Below are 16,571 nucleotides of genomic sequence, written 5' to 3'. Positions count from 1 at the left end.
TTATAATTAAATAAATAAGAAGAAATAACTTTATTAATTAAAATAATGGTTTGAAGAAAAATAAAAAAGATATTTTATTTATTCATTCATAGGAAATAAAATAAATTTCATGTTTATAAAATAATAAAAATAAAAAAATAGAGTAAATAATAGGCTGAGAGTATCTTAGCTGTAAACAGAAACATATTAGGTCAGTTTTGAGACTGACGATACGCTTCCTCTTCCTCTCCCAAAATCCTTTATGTTTCCCGCATACACTCAATTCTGTCTCAGTAAAGCGATGATCCCAGACTCGTTCACCGTTGGATTGTCGGAAAGTTTGAACACAAGGTTTGAAACGTATTTCCACACACATCCACCGTTGGGAATTTCAAGATCATGTCTGTGGTGGAAGAAATGTCCCTCTCATTGAGCTTTCATTTTTTCGCATACACCCAAACATGTCCTCGCAAAATAATGATATCGGACTTGTCAACCATTGAATCGTCATGAAATTTGGGCACCACTTTTGGAACTCATTTTCCCACATTCTAACCCTTGGGATTTGCAAAATAATGTTTTTGCAGACAGAAATTAGTCTCTCACGTTGACAATAAAATGGAAGCTACAATCTTTTTCCTTTCTCTCTAATGCTTGGAAATCCTAACAAAGAAAAAAGAGGAAAAGCTTGAGGAATCTTAAAAAACTGCTAGAGATGCTGCTATTACTTCCAGAATACACACATGAGCCCGCTTAGAGATAAGAGATGAGTTTATTGCAATTAGGGTTGGAATGAACATGTGATGGGGTCCTTAGAGGATCAAATTGAGATTTATTTTGGGATGCTTATTGTATTGTAGTTTTTCCTGTATGATTATGTGAAATTGTTTGAGGGGTTTTACTCCCCATGTTGTGAGATGCATTTTTATAGAATTTGTTTGTGTTTTGGATAAGATTAGCATGATAAATAGCTATATTGGGATCGTGAAATTGTGTATAAGTGATAAATAGAATATGTGATGAATTGTGAGATAACATGTTACTTTGAGATTATAATATTGTTATTGAGATTGAGTATAAGTGCAAATTTGAACATGTGTTAATTTGTGAGATACACGTAAACATGTGATTGTGGATTGTGACATTATGAGATGTTAAATTGTGGACATGAGATTTGGTTGTGAATAAGTGTGTGGTTAACACTTGATGTGACAATACTTGTGTTGTGAGCTGTGAATTATACAATAACCCGATTGGTGTTTACCTTGAGAAAATTGTTTATGCGTAGTGTTAAAGGGAAAATGTAGGATTCCTAGTTAGGAACCTAAAGTGTTAAATTGTAGCGCAATGTGTTAAACGTGTTTGAAACACAAGTGTGAGGTCGTGGGTATTGTATAATTCATGTGCAGTGTCTGCGTGCAAAAATTATTTTAGGGGTTGGACCTGAATCAGGAAGGTGAGGCCCTAACGGATTCTTCGGAGTCTAGGCCTTGGGGGTAAAGACACTCGGTTTGAGTGCTCCTTTAAGCCTATGTTGATCCCATATGGTTGGAGCATTCTCGCAAAATAGAGTGACCCTGACTGGTCACCTTATGATTTTACTTAGTGAGAGTGACCTGGAATACCCATTGTGTGGTATGTCTTGTTATGTACTCCTAAGTGCCCCGGTGTGGTTTTTCACTGACATGGTACCATATTGCATATAGGCTTGAGTCTTAGTATAATTGTTGCATAACACTTGCTAATTGTCTATTATGAAATTGATGAGTGTTATTATGTCGTCACCTGAGTGTGTGATTCATGTGTAATGTGATTAATGATTGGAAAATGAATTTTAAAGTATAAAGTGGTGAAGTGACGTAGATTGTATTAAGCTGAGCTATGTTATAAATACTTCCATAATTTATTTTGATCATGTCTTTGTTTATTTGTACTTATTTTTAGAAATGTGATAACTCACTCCTTGTGTGCTATTTGTGTTTGGATCCTGTGATGATCTCGAACCTTGTGTTCGTGGGAGCAAATGATTAGGTGGATGACTTTAAAGAACTTCGTGCTAGAGGACATTAGGATACAATGCTCTGATAGGATGTGACATTGGAGATGAGTTTTTACTTTAATTGCATGATGTTATTTTATTTTATTTTACCTCACTGATTTAACAAAATTTCTTTTGTAAACTTTGACGGCCTTGTTTTAAGCCGAATATGCTTTTAATAAGTTTTATTTGGTAATATTAAAGCGAATGTGACCATTTTACTCACATGATCTCCTTTATGTTAATTGAATAAAATCATTTTAGTTAATTTTATATTTTTATATGTTTTTCATATTTATATATATGTCGGGGTAGAGGATGTCACATATGGATGTAGAGGCATGCTATCAATAATTGCAATGGCTATTTGGAGTATGTTATTTCCTATTTTTAAAAACATAAAAGCAATAAAACTTGTTTGATAATAGTTGATTTAGAAAACTATTTTCAAAACTAATATCTCTTAGTTTTTAAAACTAGAAAATCAAAACATCTCTTAAATTGTTTTTGTTTTCTATTTTGGGTTTTCTATTACTGATGTGTTCTCTTATACAATTTAACTTCTATTTTCTAAAAATCAGTTTTTGAAAATTATGATTGGCGGTAATAAATAGTTTTCTATTACTTGTTGTTCAATTATACTCTATGGTGTTCATGCAATTTAAATCATGTTTTTATGCTGAGACAAAGATTGTAATAAATCTATTTGTGTTGTGTATATTAAGGTTCAATGAGTAGTAGAATTTGTTTAGATTGTTCGAGTAGAATTTGTTCACAATGAGTATGTTAGAGACCAAAAAAATAGATAGAACAATGAAGCAACAATTTTGGGAAATGTATGTATTATTCAATGACAAAATGAAATATAGAAGGAGTAAATCCTGCTGCCACAAAACAAAGCTCCTACAAAGTGGCTAAAGCCCTCTTCCCAGAATTTCTAAAATTCCATATACCTCTCTCTTTCACAGCATTTCCCTAAAATACCCTCAGATCCCCTCTCACGCTTTTGGCAATTCTGTTACTCCTCTTGCCAGCTCACCTTTCCTCTTCTCACCCTTGGTTCTTCTAGCATACACCTGCCAAATTGTGGGCCTCTCACCAACATCCAAGCCCATACTCCCAATCCTATCAGAGTATGTAGTACATTTGCTTTTTATATGTCAACCAAACATATTAAGTTGTGAATTCTGTTTGTGTTATCTTCTGTGTAGCTGCGATGTCTGTTTATAGGAAGGAAAATAAGAAAGGTGTGTTATATATATAAAAAAATTACACATTTTAGAATAGTTATGAAAAGTTACTTTTAGAATGGTTAAAGTAATAATTGTTCTAAAAAGAGACTTTTAGAATGATTAACTTAATAATCGTTCTAAAAATATATTTTTCAAAATAATTGTATCAATAATTGTTATAAAAATATACTTTTTATAACAGTATATACACAAACAAATCTAAAATGTTAATTTTTTAGAATGATCGTCATAAGAACCGTTCTAAAAAGTGTTAAAAATCATTCTAAAAGTCATGACTTCCTATTATGTAATTATCTACAATGTCCATATATATACTACTATTGGCAAGACATATATGCAAAGAATGAGACATTTAGACGTTTTTCTAATATACACATCTTCAGAAAAAAAAAAAAAAGAACCACGTGAAACCTTAATTAGCTTTGCAGCTGCTAATGCAGGCTATATAATAGAATTGTTTGCTTTCCATTTTATCGTTTTCTCTGCTTTAACATCAATAGCATGGCTATGATAGTGAAGCTGTATTATACATTAACTGTCGTTCATATTGATCTTCTGGAAGGTCAATGATCCAAATTGTTTAAGCTTGAATATACATTAATTCCTCTTAATTCCTATCACAATGAAAAGGAGTTTTACCTAATACAAAAATAAAAAGGTGTGAAACCTTCGAATGGATAAGACCACATACCACCGTCCACTTTTCTTTCACAGTCTCGAAAATAGGAAAATAATAAGATTAAAAACTCAACCACGATCTTTACAAAATAATTTTATTTAGTTTAACCAAAAACTATTCTATAAAACCCATTCTATCCTCTGCCTGAAGCATCAGAGAAGCAGAGAGAACAAAATATAAAATTCACTAGAATATGATGCCAAATTAGATCCGTAAATGTTTAATACTTGTGAGTATGTAAATATAAAAATTATATAAGGACAAATCCTTGAAAAACAAAAAACAGAGAATCACCGAAGAGTTCTTAGGTTGCATCTAAAGTTGTAATGCATTTTGGGAAGCATTTTGTGCCACTCAGTAGTTTTACCTGCCTTGGCCTTTATAGGTATGATTGTTTTTCATGGATGATATATGTGGTGTTGGACAAATAATAAAAAATACTTGTCCAAATAATTTCTATTCTAAGAAATCTTCTACGTACTAGTCTTCTTTCCAAATTATACTTATTTCACAGTAGTGAAATTTTCACTACCCTCTTCAAGATTATATTTTCTTTTGTTTTCTTCAGTTTAAAAAATGTTCTCCTAGCTTTTAAAGAAAAGAAGTAAAATGCCTTTTTAGTTATATCTCAATACCTATCTCTAAGGATGTGTTTGATATTGCTATTGTTTTTTCATATTTAAAAACTGTGTGATAATATGTTTTTCAAAAACGTGAGTAATAGAAAACTAAAAATAGAAAACCAAAACAACTTAAAGTTGTTTTCTGCTTTAATATTTTTATTACTCATGTAATCATGTTGTACTATCAAATCTTTTTATCCCACTCCTAATTTTAAAAGTTAGTTTTAAAAATTATTTAATAAAATTACTTTCTAATAAAAGATGCATGTGATCTACACAAAAATAATGTTTTATAATAATCCAAGCACCCCAAAAACAATGCCATACAAATCAAAATGACTCAAGAAAGAAATAAAAAGGATAGGTAAGCAATTTTATAAAATTACTATATAATATAGTATTATGTAAAATTTTACTTAAATAAGTAATTATGTATCATGTGATGATGGTAATTGGTTTTTGAAACCTAGGAAAGGTTCTATTTTTTTGAAACCAAACTCAGTCCCAGATAAAAAAAAAACACACACACAACATCATCAAGAACGTTTTAGATCGAGAACTCTGGTGATTCAGAGCAAGACCCTTTTCCTTGGTTGTTGGAAGTGTCTATACGGTGAATTTTGGGAGTGAGATTTGCAGTTGAGAGAGAAGGAGTAGGAACTAAAATGAACCTTCTAAAACATAAATAATCAATTAAATTGAGCAACAGTGAAAACATAAAGAGCACCAAATATGTTCCAAAGTTGCATATACAATAAATCACTTTAAGTAGTTGCAAGCTGAAATGGATGCGTTGTGCTAAGAAGACAAGTAAAGGCTAAAACTATGTAGATAAATGAACAATCAAAATGAAAATTTCCCTACGAGCTAGACAATTAAATATGACAAGCAGGTTTAATTTTTTTTGTACAACAACTAACATGCATTGACAGATTAATCAAATCAAAATATTGGCAACTTGCTCTAGTGTGACAAAAATGAAAAAAAAAAGAAGAAAAACTCTACTTGCTAACAATATATTTAACAAAGACTTAGGAAAACTCAAAAGTCTTCCTTCAAATTTTTAACGTTAGGAAACTTAAGATCAGCAAAAAAGTCTCATAAGTAAGAACACAAAATCCTCATTTCACCATAAAATATTTGCATTCTTCAAATGTTAAATATGATATAACCACTGTCTGTGTCGTGTTGCGGGTTTGATGTAATATGCTTAACACTTGGGTATTTCTTATACACTGTTTTATAATATATTTACTTATTCTTAAAAGAAAACATATCATTGACAGGAGCACTAATGACTGTAATTTTCTATGAATTTAGGGTTACCTAACACCATTTCAAAATGTTCTCTCGAAGTCCACTTGTTGCCAATAACCACTGTGCTCATTTATTCACTCACTTAGAAATTAAGGTCAAGTGATATTTGCTTCTTCCTTCGGTTAAATTGCCGGATACTGCTTTACATCAATGAGCAATAGTTAAATCTGATCCCTAGCAAGCCGAAGCATCAATCCAAGGTCAGTAATTGCTTTATAGTTTACAGTGATATTTTTCATTTTCTGTTAAAGAAAAGGTGCAAAAGAATGAAATGGCAAAAGATATGATAATTAGAGAAAATTGCTTATTTGGTATCCTCTTCCTTCCTCTTTTTTTGGCTAACCGCTAATTATAACTTTGAAGATTTAAGGTTCTTTATTTTAACTTCTTTGATCTTCTTTTTTCTCTTTCTTTTTTTGTGTGTTTCTTTTTCTTTTCAGTCACCATGTGCTCTCTTTATTTTGATATTTAAGATTGCAGAGACAAAGAAGGACCCATAAATTGTTCGAATTAATGGCAAATTCATCTTCCGGAGCTTCTCAAATGAAATTTGTTCTTGTTCTTTTTCTCCTGTTTATTTCCGGATTGATGGATGTAGCATCAGAGCAAATGCCAGCAGATAGCGTTCCTCAGATAAAGTATGATGTCTTTGTAAACTTTAGGGGCGAGGACATCCGTCACAGTTTTCTTGGTTATTTGACTGAGGCTTTTTATCAAAAGCAAATAAATGCCTTTGTAGATGATAAACTTGAGAAGGGAGATGAAATATGGCCTTCACTTGTTGGAGCAATTCAGGGATCATCGATTTCATTGACCATATTCTCCGAAAACTATACTTCTTCACGTTGGTGTTTGGATGAACTTGTGAAAATACTTGAGTGTAGGGAGAAATACGGACAAATTGTAATACCTGTTTTCTACGGTGTAAATCCCACAGATGTACGGCATCAGAAGGGGAGTTATGGAGAAGCTCTTGCTCAACTTGGAAAGAAATATAATTTGACCACCGTGCAAAACTGGAGAAATGCTTTAAAGAAGGTTGCTGATTTATCAGGGATAAAATCATTTGATTACAAGTAAGTTCCCTACACAATGAATGCTCCATTTTTTTTCTTCTGTTCATTTGCTATGTCATAGATAGCTACATACGAACATGGTATGAGATAATTGGTAAATAACCTTGTCCTTTAAGCATGTGATCATGGATTCGATCCTTAACCCATGCATTTGGAAAAACATTTTGTTGGGAGAGATCAACTCCTCAAAAGAATCTCAGTATCTCAGATAATTAGTCTTTAACTTTTAGTAGGAGGATACCTTGGTTCACACAAAAAAGATAGCAATATGCATATTACCTTGCACTACTAGAAATCAACTTTTCAACATCGGTCAAAAACGGGATTCAACAACGGTGGCTAACCGTTGTTGTATGTAACGTTGTTGAAGTTACAAATTTTCAACAATGGTCCAAAATTGACCGTTGTAGAATTACATTCATTTCTACATCGGTGCCTACGCTAGCACCGATGTAGTAATCTGCTTTCAACATCGTTTCTAGTCAGCACCGATGTAGTAACCGACACTTTCAACATCGTTTCTCGCCAGCACCGATGTAGTAACCTGCGCTTTCAACATCGTTTCTCTCCTTAGCAACGATGTAGAAATATTCGATTTCTACATCGTTGCTTACGCCAGCACCGATGTAAAAAAATTAACAACCTGCATAGTAATTAATCAATATGATTGATGTAATAATTGTTTATATATAAAAACTGAGAATGAGTGGTAAAAATTATTTATATTTTTAATAATCAATAAATATAATAAAATAATAATTAATTAATTAAAACCTAACAATGAGTAATAAAAATTATCTATATTATTAATAATGAATAAATATACTCATATAATATTAAATTAAGTAAAAACTAATAATGAGTAATAAAAATTATGTATATATATACAATGAGTAATTGATGTTAAGAGAGGGTTAATTAATTTACCATTCATAAGTTGTAGTCTTTCTATGACTACATGTAGAAAGTACTGCTATCTTCAAGAGGCAAATTCAAGGATTAGTTAAATCAAATAAAAAACCCTTTTCAAAAAATGTGCAAATAAATAGAAAGCAAGTTTAAAATGAGTAAGTCAAAACTGGTCTTTACTTTATAAAAGGTCAAAGCTTGTTCAGCCATATGTTCATCATTAACTCCAAGGCCAAAACTTAAATATTTAATTTCATCATAAGCTGTGAATTAAAAGAAAATAGGCACATAAGAATATAAATAACTACATGTATGAAATTATTTATAGTAATCCTACTGTTCATTATATTTTGGATAAGTACTAAAAACATTTATCCAAATTTCTCTTCTATACATTCCTTCCCAATAATGGTAAGGTCATCCTCCTGCACACTATCAATTGATTGCATTGGCTGTTGTGAAGATTCAAAATATTAAATTTTCCCTATCTTGGGATAAATATGAAACATTAAATTTATTATTGGACCATGACTTTGAAATGAACCAGGAACGATCAGAAGAAAATAGCAGAACTTGACAGATTTAAGACTAACAATAACAAGTTCAAAATTCTCAAAAATATACGATGAGGTATTCTATGCTAAATGAGAAAATCAATTAATATTAAACAAAAAAAGCATTTTGGAAACCATCATGTCAATTGCATCCCGAGTGTGAAATCAGTCATGAGACTTAAGAAAGACATACCTCTATCTAAAGTCCTTTGACGTGATTCAGAGTACTCACTTTGAACTATTCTTACATAATTGCCTGATAATTTACTCTACAAGACACAAGGAAAGCATATGAGAAACAAAAAAACATGTAAACAAAAACAAGAGTGTAGAATGAAAAGCAAAAGAAATGCTCATGGAGAAAACAATTAAATGTGTCTTCGTCATAAGTCAGCAATATCTGAGAAACTTCAGCTCAACAACTGTTCAAGCACCAGACCTATTAATTCCTTAACTTCAACTCAAACCATAACCTCAAGTAATCCAAATCCCAATCAGTCCTTAATAGAAGTAGCTCAAGCCTCTTTCTCCCGTGACATGATGTTGTTAATTTAAGAAAAAGAAAAAAAAATAAAATTTCAATCTCTCAGAAAACCACCTTAGCTTGTCAAGCTTCCATTACCTGCCCTACCGCATTCTTAACAAATGAAGGCTCCTCAGCAAAAAAGTAATCTTCCAACACCCTCCCACAACTTCCACAACATCTGACAAAGAAAAAAAAACATTAAATAACATCGGAGGTGCATTAAAGTAATCTTCCAACACCCTCCCACAGCTTCCTCTAAACATTCCTAGAACCATGATTAAATATAATAAACAGTTCTAAATTTAATTTGTATAATATCTCACAAAATTAATGTGGAAGCGCTATAGATACTCACAAGAAACCATCATCTAGTCGCTGGCCGGCGACATTTTTGGCACGGTGACTGTAGTACACCATTGTGGTGGATACAGATCTGCAGAGTCAGTGAGATGGAGGCATTGAAAACGATTGCTGAACACAAGTGAAATAAGATGGAGTTTAATTTTTATAGGGAATTGGGATAAAAGTTGAATTCAGTCAGGTTTTATCATTTAGGGGAGAGGTAAATAAATCTGCCAAATAAATTAGAAATTAAAATAATAAAAATTGAATTACTGCACTCATAAATCAGTTGATAGAAACTATACTATCTTAATAAGAGATTCTGATCAACTAATGCAAACTAAGTTCATGTCCTTTTTTGCTAATGTTCATTGATATTGACTATGGTTGGCTCTAGCAAAAAGTTGTGAGAATCACAAATTCAAGAATGGGAAGGGTACAGGTACATTTATTGACTGAGACCAGCTACTATCAAATTGTTGAAGGAATATTATTTATTTATTTGATTGACACCAGCATCAATCTAACCATTAAATAATCAGGATACAATAACTAATGAATAAATTTTGAGTAGCACACAAGTTCGCTTTCCCCCCTTGTCTTAATTGAAATCTTCAAAGTTTAGCCTCATCATAAAATTGGCAAAGATTCCAGTGTGTATTCCGAGAAACCAATCACAAAAAACAACACTACGCTCAACTACTTCGATCCTCAATTCAACAAGATGTAAATAATAAACCAACAGTTTTGCATTTTTCAAGCATTGTTGGTTTTACATTTTTCAAGCATTCTGTGTTCCAAGTCCAATTTCTTATGTGTAACAGCTCCATCACTGTGGAGCGAATTGCGTCATTCCACAGAGCACATAAACGAAAGCATAGTGAAAGTCGAACAACCAATTCCAAGGAGAGAGACTTGCCACCAAACTGAACCTCCTTCCCTTGAAATTTTTAGCGGTTCAAAAATTGGGGGGAACGTTGAGTGAGTGAGTGAGGTTCTCACACTAACAGAGCAGTGGTACGACGCGGTTTCGTCGCGTTCCTTGAAATTGGGGAAAATTACAGAAAAATACAACAGATGCGGCCACGATAGACACAATTGAGGTCGTGTTGCAGTCGCAAACACTTCAAAGACTTTGAAATTGCGGTCAACCAAAACTGCACTTTTGGACAATTTTTTTTAACCTTAGAAGTTACTAAGCAGATTTGGAATTTCATTGATCCCAATAAATGAATAAACATACAAGGAGAAGAGGGAGAGAGAACGGACCTGACGGTGGAGGCGTCGCCTGGAGCTAATCAAGGAGAAAAAGCTGTCGCTGCTGCTGGATGACTCGCGACAGCTGTTTCAGCGGCTATGGACTGACGAGGACGAGATCGAGCTCTTGCAAGGGTTCCAACACCCTCCCACAGCTTCCATTGGACGACGACAAAATCAATGCTTACCGTAGCCCCAACCCTAACCTTAATTTTAGCCCTGTAATTCTTAAGAATGAAACGATTTTCAGGAATTCCACGGAGAAGAAAACACCGAAACGTTCTCGGTCTCAATCGGCGGTGAAAATCAAGCCAAATGAATTGAGTGCAAAATAAGTGAGGTAATGCCGGCTAGGGTAGAAAAAAGATGAAAATTTAGGCAAGATTCAAAGACGGTGTTTATAAAACCCGTCTTTGAATAATGCAATTCAACAATGATCCATTAAACCCGTTTTTGTAACGTGTATATGACGTCGTTTTTTGCATAAATGTAGTTAAAGTAAATCTCTTATTTACTAAAATGCCACCGCCTCTAAAATAACATCGTTTTTGGAACCACCGATGTTGAATGCGCGTTGTAGAATATTATTATTTTAGTAGTGTAGGATGACTACATGAAAAGTTGATGTATTGTCTAACACGTATGCTGATATAATTTAATTACACATTCGATCCCTCACGATTACAATGCCAAAGGGATTAAAAGTGCAATTCAGTCTTGTGAGTATATGTGTCAGACAACATGACAGTTGTCACATCATTAACATGTCATAACTCAATATCATGCTGACAAAATTTATTAAATATTCAAGAAAGATGGATGGAGGGATCAAAACCACAAAATTGCGATACTTAATTAGAAGACCTAATTTACACAATTGAAACATGAGGAACCAAAGTCCAAAGTTGCAATACTCAAAGGATAAAAAGTACAATTAAGAAAAAAAATGTAAGACTAGATAGATCCAAAAGAGACATACATGTACACAACCTTCCCACAAGGGAGGTGTTGTTTCTAGTATTTGACCTCCATATCACAAGGAAAAAGTCTTGTGGTTGTGCCAAGGCTCACCCTATACTAAGTCTTACTATCACCAAAATATAATTTTAAAAATATTTAGTAATCTTTTTAGAATGTTTATTCGATCTGTAATTTGAAATCATATACTAAATATATAATAATCGGTTGCAAAAATATATAAACAATCCAAAAACCAATTAATAATAGGACGCGGTGTAAAATTCAATATTAAAGCATTTGTTGATCATAATTCATGATAACCAAAAATAAATTCAACAGTAATTCTCTCTTAACAATAAATTAATTGTAAAGTACCACACAACAAGTTAGTTGTCTAGTTATGTGAATTGGGAGAAAAGCAGTCGAAGGGGATGAGTCACCTACAATCAATGGGGGTAAATGAGCAAGGAATAAAAAAAAGAAAGGTACAAAAATATTTGTTCTTATCAAAATTCAGTTATAAAAATGCCAGAATAATGAAAGCTAAATCATCTAAATAAAATCAATATAATATGACCATGAAAAAGACTAAAAAAGTTCATAGGTTAACAATTATTAAATAAGAGAATTGCTACTAACATATTATTTATTATCAATTTTGTCTAAAACTCATGTGGAAGTCACTAAATTGAGAATGTTACACCGCAAATAGAGAGCAGGTCTCACATGGATTTTAGCTAAGGAGTGTGTGAAGAAAATCTATTAAAAAGTGTGCTATTAATAGAGAGAATGAAGTTTTGGTGTCCATTATAAAAGGATATAATACAAGAATTTATTAGTGATTAAATGAAATAAAATATACAGAACTGTTGTCCAGATCATAAGATATTAAATTAAACAACAATGATAAATATACACTGTGTTTCATTTTCAATCATTATTTTTGGTTGTATAGGACTGAAGTTGAACTGCTTGGAGAAATCATCAACATTGTCAATCTTGTGTTGACGAGTTTGGATAAGTTTGATCCTGAATCAAGTAGACTTATAGGAATTGACAAACAAATTCAACATTTAGAATCACTGTTACATCAAGAATCAAAATACGTCCGTGTTATTGGAATTTGGGGTATGGGCGGTATTGGAAAGACAACAATTGCGGAAGAAATATTTAGCAAACTACGCTCCGAATATGATGGTTATTATTTTCTGGCAAATGTAAAGGAAGAATCAAGCAGACAAGGAACAATTTATTTGAAGAGAAAACTATTTTCTGCAATACTTGGAGAAGATGTGGAAATGGATCATATGCCTAGATTGTCAAATTATATTAAGAGAAAGATTGGTCGTATGAAGGTTTTAATTGTGCTTGATGATGTGAATGATTCAAATTTACCAGAAAAATTATTTGAAAACCATGATTGGTTTGGACGAGGTAGTAGAATTATTATTACAACCAGAGATAAACAAGTGCTTATCGCTAATAAAGTTGATGATATATACCAAGTTGGGGCCTTGAACAACAGTGAAGCACTTGAGCTTTTTAGTTTGTATGCCTTTAATCAAAATCATTTTGATATGGAGTATTATAAGCTTTCAGAGATGGTGGTCAATTATGCCAAAGGCATCCCATTGGTTCTTAAAGTTTTGGGTCGTCTTCTTTGTGGGAAAGATAAGGAAGTATGGGAAAGTCAGCTACACAAACTTGAAAACATGCCAAATACAGATATTTACCATGCAATGAGATTGAGTTTTGATGATCTAGATCGCAAAGAACAGAAGATTCTTTTAGATCTTGCATGTTTCTTCATAGGATTGAATTTGAAACTGGACAGCATAAAAGTTTTATTGAAAGACAATGAAAGAGATGATTCAGTGGTTGCTGGGTTAGAAAGGTTGAAAGATAAAGCTCTTGTAACCATTTCTGAAGATAATGTTATATCTATGCACGATATCATACAAGAAATGGCTTGGGAGATTGTGCGCCAAGAATCAATTGAGGATCCTGGAAACCGTAGCCGATTGATCGATCCTAATGACGTTTATGAAGTATTAAAATATAACAAGGTAAAAGCCTTATTTAAATATAACATGTCTTTTTATGACATTTGAATAATTGTGGGAAAATGTGGCTTCTAATGGGGTTTAAATTTTTATGTTTCTGTAATGGCAGGGGACTGAGGCCATAAGAAGCATAAGAGCAAACTTGCCAGCAATTCAGAATCTGCAGTTAAGCCCTCACGTGTTTAACAAGATGAGCAAACTACAGTTTGTCTATTTTAGAAAAAATTTTGATGTATTTCCTCTTCTTCCTCGTGGGCTTCAATCTTTCCCAGCTGAGCTAAGATATCTTTCTTGGTCGCATTACCCTCTGATATCTTTGCCAGAGAATTTTTCTGCCGAAAACCTTGTTATATTTGACTTGTCAGGTAGCCTAGTGTTAAAATTATGGGATGGAGTGCAGGTAAAGAACATGTCTTCCTTTTATAATCTTCTCCTATTTAAAGGATTACAAAATTATAACTTAAGCTCGTCTGTGATGTCTTCATTTGTATTATTTTGTAACAGAACTTGATGAATTTGAAAGTACTTACAGTCGCGGGTTGTTTAAACTTGAAGGAGCTTCCAGACCTTTCGAAAGCCACAAATCTTGAATTTCTGGAGATCAGCTCTTGTTCTCAGTTGCTTAGTATGAATCCATCTATTTTGTCTCTCAAGAAGCTCGAGAGATTGTCTGCTCATCACTGTTCCCTTAACACGCTCATAAGCGATAATCATTTAACCTCCCTTAAATATCTCAACCTTCGAGGGTGCAAGGCACTAAGCCAATTTTCAGTGACATCAGAGAATATGATTGAACTAGATTTATCATTCACCAGTGTCAGTGCATTTCCCTCAACTTTTGGACGTCAAAGCAATCTCAAAATCCTAAGTCTTGTCTTCAATAACATTGAGAGCTTGCCTTCAAGCTTCAGGAATCTTACAAGATTGCGATATCTGAGTGTAGAAAGTTCCAGGAAGCTTCATACTCTGTCTCTAACAGAGCTTCCCGCATCCCTTGAAGTTCTTGATGCTACAGATTGCAAATCATTGAAGACTGTATACTTCCCATCAATTGCTGAACAATTCAAGGAAAATAGGAGAGAGATTCTCTTTTGGAATTGCTTGGAATTGGATGAACATTCTCTCAAGGCTATTGGCTTCAATGCACGTATTAACGTCATGAAATCTGCGTACCATAATTTATCTGCAACAGGTGAAAAAAATGTTGATTTCTATCTCAGATATAGTAGATCTTATCAAGTAAAGTATGTATATCCAGGAAGCAGCATTCCAGAGTGGTTGGAGTATAAGACAACAAAGGATTATTTAATTATTGATCTTTCTTCTACTCCACACTCCACTCTGTTGGGCTTTGTTTTCAGCTTTGTTATTGCTGAGTCTAAGGATCACAACAGAGCAGTATTTCTTGACTATCCATTTTATATCACTGTCAGTGAAGGCGAGGGTGAAAGTGAAAAGGGTGGTATTGACATCTTTGTGTCTCACACAGTTAGGGTTGAATCCGGTGTGTGTGTGATGTATGACCAGGAATGTTCTCACTACCTACACAGTAGAGCCAAAAATCAGACACGGCTTAAAATAAAGGTTACAACAAAGGAAGTGGCTCCAAGCGATTCAAAACGGGGTCTGGAGTTAAAAGGGTTTGGGGTCACCCCAATAACTTACTCAGTATATCAGAATTTCATTCAAGAAATAAACAGCTCGGCTGATCATAGTTTCAATCAACAAGTGAACACCTCAGCTGATCACAGTTTCATTCAACAAACAAATTCCCCAGCAAATCACAGTTTCATTCAGCAAACAAATTCCTCAGCAAATCACAGTTTCATTCAGCAAATAAACACCTCAGCAGATCACAGTTTCATTCAACAAGTAAATTTCTCCGCAGACCACATTTTCATTCAACAGATGGAAGTGCCCAGCTCTATGCTTTTCACTCAAATACTTGCTATCATCATCATCTTGCTTATACCCTTCTGGTTTCTGGTTGTTAAGAGGCGCAGACTTTAATTTAGACATAAGACTTTCAATGTGAATTCTTGTTATAGTTATAGTTATAGTATATGAAGACCTTCTGAGTGCTTTATAATTTATACAAACAGAAATAAGCTTCATTGATATTTCAATATACTTAAAAGGATGCTGTTTATGTCTAGATCTTTTTCTGGTGTGGAAATACATAATGATCTTGTTGGTTTTGTGGAGGAAATTATAAAAACAGAGGAGAAAAGAGAGACAATGCGTATGCAGAGGAAATAAAATTATTCTATTCTAATTCAAATTGTTCTCAGTAGCGATACAATAAATAACAAAAGATAAACTAATTAGATAACAAGATATTAGCAAAACAGAATATTAAAACTAACTTGCTCCTTAAAGATAGGAACCACTTATTGACTAGGCTAATCCATTAAAACTGCCTTACTCCTAAAATATAGGAAATAAACTTATTTACTAAATCCTATCTTAAAAATTGAAAAATAAAATATTATGCAGTTACAAAAGTATATCTTCAACACTCCTCCTTGCTTTTGGAATTGCAAACTCCAATTCTTTGAGTTCAAGTTTATTGATAGGTAGTGACTTTGTAAACATGTCAGCCAATTGATCTTTAGACTTGCAGTAAATTAAGTTCACTTCTCCACTTTGTTGCATCTTTATCAAATAATAAACCTGGATGTTGAAATGTTTAATCTTCCCATGACACACGGGATTGTTTGCAATAACAATGGCTACTTGATTGTCAACAAAAATTCCAGTTTTGTTCTTTTTAGAAAATAGAATGTTTGACCTTGTTGAAGTGAGATACATTAGACATTCAATCAAGCTCCCACAATATCCTTCATCAATGTTATCAACACCTTCTTCCTTGCTAAACTTCTCCTTTTGATTCATTGGTGTGCTAACAGACTTGCATTTTTCCATTTGAAACTTTTTCAAATTTTCTTTTGCATATTTCCTTTTTTTCATGTTTAGCATTCTTTCAAGATGGCAA

General features: G+C 33.1%; 1 protein-coding gene and 1 long non-coding RNA gene across 3 annotated transcripts; one reads left to right on the top strand and one right to left on the bottom strand.

Moving 5' to 3' along the window:
* The first annotated feature begins 5,863 nt into the window (after window positions 1–5,863).
* On the top strand, window positions 5,864–15,729 carry LOC100797163 (disease resistance protein RPV1). Of its 2 annotated transcripts, none has more exons than XM_003516350.5 (5): window positions 5,864–6,089; window positions 6,363–6,965; window positions 12,469–13,579; window positions 13,686–13,976; window positions 14,081–15,729. In XM_003516350.5, exons 2-5 carry the CDS (start codon window positions 6,403–6,405, stop codon window positions 15,584–15,586), a joined length of 3,471 nt encoding a protein of 1,156 aa, XP_003516398.2. In that variant the 5' UTR covers window positions 5,864–6,089; window positions 6,363–6,402; the 3' UTR covers window positions 15,587–15,729. The 2 variants fall into 2 exon arrangements, with proteins under 2 accessions (XP_003516398.2, XP_040866156.1); XM_041010222.1 differs by having other exon boundaries at window positions 6,330–6,965.
* LOC106798441 (uncharacterized) lies at window positions 7,127–9,132 on the bottom strand. The gene is made up of 3 exons (XR_005888970.1): window positions 9,051–9,132; window positions 8,622–8,697; window positions 7,127–7,608 (listed from the first exon to the last, which is right to left on the bottom strand). It is a non-coding gene; the product is annotated as an uncharacterized lncRNA (long non-coding RNA).
* Window positions 15,730–16,571: the final 842 nt, after the last annotated feature.

Source organism: Glycine max, chromosome 1 (genome assembly GCF_000004515.6).
Source record: "Glycine max cultivar Williams 82 chromosome 1, Glycine_max_v4.0, whole genome shotgun sequence".
In the NCBI taxonomy this organism is placed as follows: Eukaryota; Viridiplantae; Streptophyta; class Magnoliopsida; order Fabales; family Fabaceae; genus Glycine; species Glycine max.
The sequence above is the reverse complement of the archived record's forward strand: the minus strand, read 5'-3'. Positions and strand labels throughout refer to the sequence as shown.

Excerpts from the sequence above, each read along its gene's own strand:
- LOC100797163 (XM_003516350.5), top strand. The coding sequence starts at position 6,403 with ATGGCAAATTCATCTTCCGGAGCTTCTCAAATGAAATTTGTTCTTGTT. Across the intron at positions 6,966-12,468 it reads ATAAAATCATTTGATTACAA|GACTGAAGTTGAACTGCTTG; the intron begins GTAAGTTCCCTA and ends TTGGTTGTATAG. Across the intron at positions 13,580-13,685 it reads AAGTATTAAAATATAACAAG|GGGACTGAGGCCATAAGAAG; the intron begins GTAAAAGCCTTA and ends CTGTAATGGCAG.